At 35.9% G+C, this 8,046-nt stretch overlaps 1 protein-coding gene across 1 annotated transcript in view; it reads left to right on the top strand.

The window, feature by feature from the left end:
• The first annotated feature begins 3,875 nt into the window (after positions 1-3,875).
• Positions 3,876-8,046, top strand: part of LOC131856827 (general transcription and DNA repair factor IIH subunit TFB2-like) — a 55,128-nt gene continuing 50,957 nt past the window's right edge. Inside the window, exon 1 of the mRNA XM_059208765.1 lies at positions 3,876-4,240. Coding sequence (XP_059064748.1) covers positions 4,128-4,240 — 113 coding nt within the window. The 5' untranslated portion in view covers positions 3,876-4,127. The remainder of the gene's footprint in view (positions 4,241-8,046) is intronic.

Raw genomic sequence — 8,046 nt, 5'->3', positions numbered from 1 at the left:
AGTGATCAAGTCGGTGACTTTCCCCCTAAAACTTGTAGTGTCCAAAAACATACCCTGTACCGCCCGTCGTAATTAACACATTGGTGCTATCCACACAACTGTTTGACAAAATAAATTTCCCGCCGTTCATCCTTGTTACGGTAGGCAGCCTGGATAGACATCTTGCCATGAAAATTCCTACGCACAGTGCCTCATGTCCTTCTTTTTCGGTGTAGAAAAAGGCTGACATGGAAACATCCTTCTCATTCATGGTGGAAATTGTAGCGCTTCAGGAAGGGCCCACACAACTCCACGTATGTATGTGTATGCCCATAGGCCATGTACAACATACTATTTTATATTGAGAATAGCCACTTTCGTACACAATATTTTGTATAATCAATTTTATAGTGGAGTGATTGTTTGGTAGCTTGACTGCGATTGTTTTGAATGCATTTTGACAATGACAGTAAAATTGATATGGAATTGCATCAAATGGAGGTCTCTGAATCCCAAATAGTGAGGGCTATTGTCTACACAAAATAGTTAGTACAAAATAGTGTTTACGCAAAATATTGTGTACAAAATGGAAGCTGCTATTGTCCACATAATTTAGCACGTCGTACATGGAGTATGGGCCCACTATTTGGGATTCATACAACTCCATTGCATGCAATTCCAAATCAATTTGTCTGTCATTGTCAAAATGCATTCAAAACAATCACATTCAAGCTACCAAACAATCACTCCACTGTAAAGTTTTCAAAAAATTTCTAAATGTCAATGGCATAATGCCTGCCAAACATTCCGATTCAAAACACAACCACTTACTATTCTTACATTACCAACTAATGATAAGGAATTTGGGAATGTCACCATAGACTAAAAATTACAAATAATGAATTTAGAGGACCATTGTTCAAAAATCAAGCCAACGTCAATGGTGTGAATGGGAAATTCAATTCCAATATGATAATGCAAATAGTTTTTAGTTTTCCAAATGGGTTGCAAATAACATACTTTTCTGCCATGGATGCAAATAGATTTTCCCAGTGAGATAATCCACTTTGTGAAACGGAAGTAGACACATCTCCTACTCCAAATGGTCATAATATCAGAGTAGCACAATGGCACAACTGTGGCCAGTGGAATTTGCTGGGGATTTCAATGCAAGCAAGTGCTAGTTTGGAGAAAAACACAGAGGGTTTGGAGTGGTTTCAACCGTCAAAAGGAAATAGGGCTTTTTGCAAGTGCAATTTTGGAATAACTGCGGGAGTTTGGAGTGGTTGCAACAGTACAAAATGTAATTGGGGTGTGCCATTTTGGCAAAAAAAAAACATTGGATTTGGAGCACTCCTCCGCTGAAGCACAAAAGAGGCATTTTTTCAACCCTGTACATGAGATAAACATTCATTTTTGCAACCGTCTGAAGTACCATTGCAAATAACCTACTTTTCTGCCATGGGTGGAAATAGATCACCCCTGTGAGATAATCGACTTTGTGAAATGGTGGCAGAGACATCTCTTACTTGAAATAGTGATAATATCAAAGTAGTGCAATGGAACAATAGTGGCATGTAGAATACACTGTGGATTTCAACGCTAGTTGGTGCCATTTAGGAAAAAAATAGGGTTCGGAGAAGTTGTAACAACAAAATAAGAAATAGGCATTTTTCATAAATACCATTTTCATAAAAGCACTTGAAATTATTTTTCACAAATAAGAAATAGGCATTTTTCATAAACTGTTAAAAGCCATTGTGTTTTTCACATGACCAGACCACATGTGTGTAAAACACTCGTGATTCATACCAAGCCAGTCCGAATATGTACAAGACCGTCATCATGTGTTTCCCAACACATCAGATACTACATTGTGCAAACGTTCCATATTTTTTAACATTCCCATTTGTGTGTCAAAAACTGTAATTTTATTTATTGTATTTTGAATTTACATTATGTATCGTTCCGTGTTTTTAACATTCACAGTCCCAACAAGTGATAAAAAAATGCGTATACACAAATCAGACATACAGAATAGGCAGAATTTGAAATTTCTATTTTTTTTATAGTCTTCTCCAAAAGCTCTAGTCCCCTCCCCAAATTTATTACGATCACTACAAACAATTCGAAACATTACAGATTCCCTCACGTTTATTTACGACCCACACCAAATACTGCACTCTGAAAAAACTTTCGTCTACTTTAGCATAACCAATCCTGACAGGTAGTCCAAATCCATGCAAAAAAGACATACAGATTGAACAAACCCTAGTCTGGTGGGAAATTTAATACAATCACTACAAACAATTCCAAACATTACATAAAGTGTCATGATCCTTGTAAATAATTCCAAACATTACAGAAATCCTCATGATTTTTAACAACCCACACCGAATATTGCACTTTGATTTTTTTTTTGTTTTCTTTAGTATTCCCAGTCCCAACGGGTGGTCCAAATGTACGCAAAACAGAGACACAAAATGACCAAACCCTAGTTCATATATAATAATTTATTACAACCCTAGGGTTTGCTCAAAATGTGTTGACGAATAGTCCTCCTCCACATACCCTACCAACATGACAAAATGTCAACAAATATTAGAAAATATACATACCTTGAATGGGCTCAAGCTCGCTTCAAAACCTCAACGACTATGCCTCCAAAACCTTGTCCCCACCTTTGCTTCCCTGCACTGCGAACGACACAAAAACAATCGCTTAATTACACAAAGCTAGCCAAGTCAACGCATTTACGAAAAATAAAATTATGAAATTCTTTGCAGACTTTGGGAAAGATTATGAAATTCTCACATATGCTTAAAGACTGTAAAAATTCCAAAAGAATCTGTAATTGCGTGGAGAGAAATTTGCCAACTCCGACTATCTAAAGAGTCTCCGACCACCAACAACTCTGAGCTAAAAGCTTCGTTCTACAAGTAATCCCTAACTAGCTAGAATACATGCAAATCGACTCTTTTGGTCATGGCTTTTTGTTAGCCCATTCGCGGATTCCAATAATTTTTTTGCTATTTCCAAAAAAATTCAAATTGTTTTACATCACCATTCAATGACACTACTAGAAACTCACATATCGACGGTCGCCACTGTGTTTGTCGTTTTCTGGCCGTCAGCACCCCATGCCTCTTCTCCGTGGGCCAGCCATGCCACGTCATGTAACCTCCCACATGCCATGGCCATGCCATTTTATGTGGAGAATAGCCCGTGCCGAAAATGCGTGCCATTGTTCCTTGCATGTGACCGTTGGTAAAGACGCTTCGATTTAAACACGTCCTTCCAGACTATATTTCCGTGTATTTGTCTTGGCTGACAGAGAGGCCAACATAGAAGAGGTAATTATTAAATTTGGAAAAAAGACAGAGGAAAGTGAAATATCAGTATTCTCATTCCTTGTAGTTGAAGTCACCACGTTTCAGTTTGTTTTATGCAAAATTTCAGAGAGTGGAAGGATTGGTAAAGCCTAAATATTATTGGTTTTTATATGAGCTAATTTTTTTTATCCAATCATTATTAAGATAGATAATTTTTATATGTCATAAATTTAAAAAATATACAACTACACTTTAAATAAAAAATAAATTTTACAAACAAAAAATACTGAAATATAATTAGTTGTAAACAACTTATTTTAATACATGTTTGAGTAATAAAAAAAAAAACTACAATAGTACATTGCGTAAGGGCAAGTACTAATAACCATCAAAAAATACTGAAATATAATTAGTTGTAAACAACTTATTTTAATACATGTTTGAGTAATAAAAAAAAAAACTACAATAGTACATTGCGTAAGGGCAAGTACTAATAACCATGCCTGTGTACAATTCTCATTATATATGATATAGAGGTCACCCAAATTAAATGGGTCAGAATATGAGGGCATGGGTATGCAATTTTCCCCATTATATCCCGAAAAAAATAAAATAATAATGACCAACATTTGAGGGATAAATGGTGTAACGGTCCTCTCTATCCTCTTGCTTTATTCAATTCTTTTGAAGTCGAGAATAACTATCTTTTAATGGTCGAAAATAGTTACAGGCTTTGTTCCAGGCAGTGATCATTCTCCTCTTACTCTTTCTACGTTCATTCAAGGCAAATCACAACAACAGAAAATTCAAAATACAATGTCTAAAAATGATTATTTTTCTGGCAATCTCACGGATTTCATTTCAGAAATATTGCCCGAGATCTCTGACAAGCTTTATAGCAATCAGTATGTCTGTCAAGCGATGTTGAGGTGAGTTCATTTTCTATATAATTAATCAAAAAAGGCACAGTCACTTTTGAGGTTGTAGTTATATGCTGTCCTAACGGTTAACAGCTCTTTTGCCATTTTGAATTCCATGAGATTCGATTTTGGGTTTTAATTAATCCACCCGTGTAGAAGGTTACGGAGCTGCACTGAGAGGTTAAGAAGTGACCGATGTATTTGGCGATTTATTAGATTTTGAAAAATTCATAATGAGGAATTGATGGAGAGGGATAAGCCATAGCGAACCACTGGAACCATAAAGGCCAAGATTTTAATTTAATAACTCTTTACGAAGTTAAAGAAGCTCCACTGGGACTTCAAAAAATGACCTATTTGAAATTTTTAAAATTGAAGACTTGATGGCAGTCTCCTGAAGGAGATAGGGGGATAAGCATAGCAATCACTTAGACTATTAAAGCCAAGATTCAGACATTGCAAGACATGAGGAACCTTTGAAAGAGGTTAATAATCCACTGCGGTGCGTTATATTAAAAACATGCCTAATTTTTGTTTAAGTAGTTAAATAGTAGAAATAGCTCAACTGTATGTATACTGTTAATATAAATTAGGACCTATGCGTTTATTGTAGAGCCTTTATCATGAGTTACCTCCATCTTAATTCCTCTTAAAAGTGCCCTCACTTGATTACAAAGAGTTCAGATTGATGAAATATTACTTACCACGGCTAAATGCTACTTTAAAAGAAATTTCCAACAGTTATTCAAAAGTCCTTTTCTAAATACTAAAGACTCTGGACCTTGGAATTATCAAATCTTAACTGTCAACTAGCAAAAACTAATATATTCGATCGAACTCAAAAAACTGGATATTCCTAAAGTTTTTGAAAGGTGCAGTTGGGTCTTATATGCGAGGAAGCAAAGGTGTGTGGAAACGCTTCTTAGGCTAATGTTGATAGTAATAATATGCAAGTTTTAATTTAACTATTAAAGAGATATAAAAATAAAACATAGCACTGCAATTGACATGAGGAAAACCGTTTTAGGAGAAAAACTCCACACTTCAAAACCTGCATAATGTATTATCAAATCCTGAAATAGATTATAAACACTTGTAATGTAAGTTCTTACAAGAGTCTTCACCTCAACTAAACTTTTGAGGAATTTCATTAGTTTTCTGGCAGCATACAGACTTGCAAACTAAACTCACTCACAAATGACTATCTAAAAGAACCAATATATATAAAATTACATTGCATGTGAGAACCTTCTAAAAGTGAGGTTCTATTTGAGAACAAGTAATAAAAAGATTATGGCACTCATCATAAATATCATAATTACCTTGAACATCAACTTGTCACTATCTGCATGCAATATGCTTCTCAAAATAACCGCTTTGCACCTGTTAAAAAAACATATATTCTAGACTCTTATTGTTTTTTATTATGCAGAGTTGAGACACTAATATTTTTACATTATAGTCAAACCTATGAAAGTGTATGAATTTAATGAATAGATAATTGATATGTAGCTGTATCTAATCTCCAATTTCCAAAATCTCATTGAATGGTCACTAAGGCTGCTGGCTCAAATTCTCCAAAGACCTAAGACAAGAAGATTGCCTTAGATCCTTTCTCTTCATTATTATGAGCAAAAGCTTGTGAATACTTCCTGCAGAAGAACAGGTAAAAAAAAAACACTTGAACTTTCGACTATTGAAGGAGGCACACGATATACAATCAATTTGCTGCCAATATAATCCTTTTAAAGATCTAATAGTGATTGGGATTCAACATCATAAGAAGCTTTTAAAGCTCTACCAGAATGCTTTGGAACAACATATCAATCAGCCTGAATCCACCGTTATCTGCAGTAATGTTAAGTGGAACGAAAAATATACAATACATATTGGATTCATAGAAGAGAGACTTCCCATCATTTACCTGAGTTTCTTGGTTCACTTTAAGCATAAACAATCTTAACAAATGGACAAACAAGTGGCTAACTATTTCTTAGAGAGTACAACTTGCCAGGGCTATACTGCAACCCACTCTGGTCTACTTCACAAATCTCCTCCCCCTCTCAATCAGTAAAGGTGAAGAAATCAAGAAAGTACAAATAAAATTTCTACGGAAAGGCACAAATAACAGTTTTATGCACCCATTAGTAGCATGGAATGTGATCTCAAAATCAAAGATACAAGGGGGTCTAGATTTTAAGGATCTCAATTTCTTTGATAAAATTCTTGCCATGAGACTTGCCCGATTTATAACAACCTATAGACAGCATGGGTCCCAATCGTTAGGCATAAAACCTACAACGTCTGCACAAATTACTTGAGAAAATCACTTGGAAAGAAAGCCTTTCCTCTATAGAAAAGCATGTTAAGAAATGTTTAAAAAATATGCAACAAGGATCAACATGGCAAATTGGAAATGTTAACAATCAAAGTTCTAGGTAAGAAATTGGAATGGTCATGCCCCCTTGACAAAAGTGTGTATTGAAAGACATCAAAGAAGCCCTCCTAACAAAGGGTATTGTAATGTCCCGTAATTGAGAATGCCCTAAATTTGCCCTAATTCTCAATTTCCAAATAAACAAGCGGGGTTAGAAAATATCTTTCACCTGATTGAAACCCTACAAACAGATTAGAAACCATTTGCAACAATAATTTCAATAAGCAGATTATCATAATTAAGCATTACTAAATTCATGGCAGAATTATCAATTCAATCATAAAGCATTTAAATATATTTGGAAGGCTCAACCATAGGAGAGCATGGGAGAAAGTGACCTTGATGGAGTGTCATGGATCCTCTACCCTAGGCCAAGAGCAGATATACCATCCCTCTTGGCCTCATGTTGCCCATGCCATCATATGAGGTGGTCTACCCAGTGAGGTGTCCACTTCCTGTTCCCCCTCATCTTGCCAATCATTTCCCTCTCCCTATGATTGGACTTCTTGTGTTGATTCACCATGATAGGGGGTTGAGGTTACAACAGGGTGCCTTGGAAGCCCATCTCACTGAAGCCCAAAGGCATTACCCTCTGTACCCCCTTGGCCTCATGGGACTATCTGGTCCCCATCTTGAGGTGGCATACCTAGGAGAGTGCCCCATCACGGTACCCCTCTTGTGAACATTATTTCCTCTACCATGGCTGGAAACGTTTAGAACATAGGAAGGAACACATTCTACATATAATAAGTTAACTGCAGATAATCAGATTAATATTTACTGTGACATATATAAGAGCAATCATAACAGCAGTGCATTGCTAATAATTAGTATGCAGAAGTATATGTATATTAATACAACACTTATTATATTATGCATGGAAACCTATGCCAAACTGTAATAACCAGTTGAACTGCTGAGACTAATATCTTATGAAATGCCAAGTCTGATGATTCAATGCTCTCTCTTGGATGTTTGAATGATCCTTTATATTCCTCCTTCATGGTGGGAGGTCATGATCTTTCCACATAGGTGTAATGGTTGTAGGAGAGGCACCCCTTTGTTGCTACCTCTTCATAATTACTCCTTGCCTTGGGACTCACTGTTTCACCTTAATGAACTGTTCCATCTTTAAACAATATTTAATTAATTACTAGTTATGAATTAAATTACATTGTTGTCATTGAATGAGGGAGGAGCAACCCCTACAAGCAAGCACTGGTTGACATATATAATAATTCCCATCCTATACGGTCTACTGCAAAGTCATGGATTGGTTGCGATGAAGGGGAAATTGTGAAGTCTTACTTCTAGTAAGATAATTTCCCAATTCTTATTCAATGTGGATTGAGATGTCATGGTGGGGACATGACAGTTT

This window comes from Cryptomeria japonica, chromosome 7 (assembly GCF_030272615.1).
Source record: "Cryptomeria japonica chromosome 7, Sugi_1.0, whole genome shotgun sequence".
NCBI lineage: Eukaryota > Viridiplantae > Streptophyta > Pinopsida > Cupressales > Cupressaceae > Cryptomeria > Cryptomeria japonica.
Note: the sequence above shows the minus strand (reverse complement) of the source record. Positions and strands in the feature narration are given on the sequence as shown.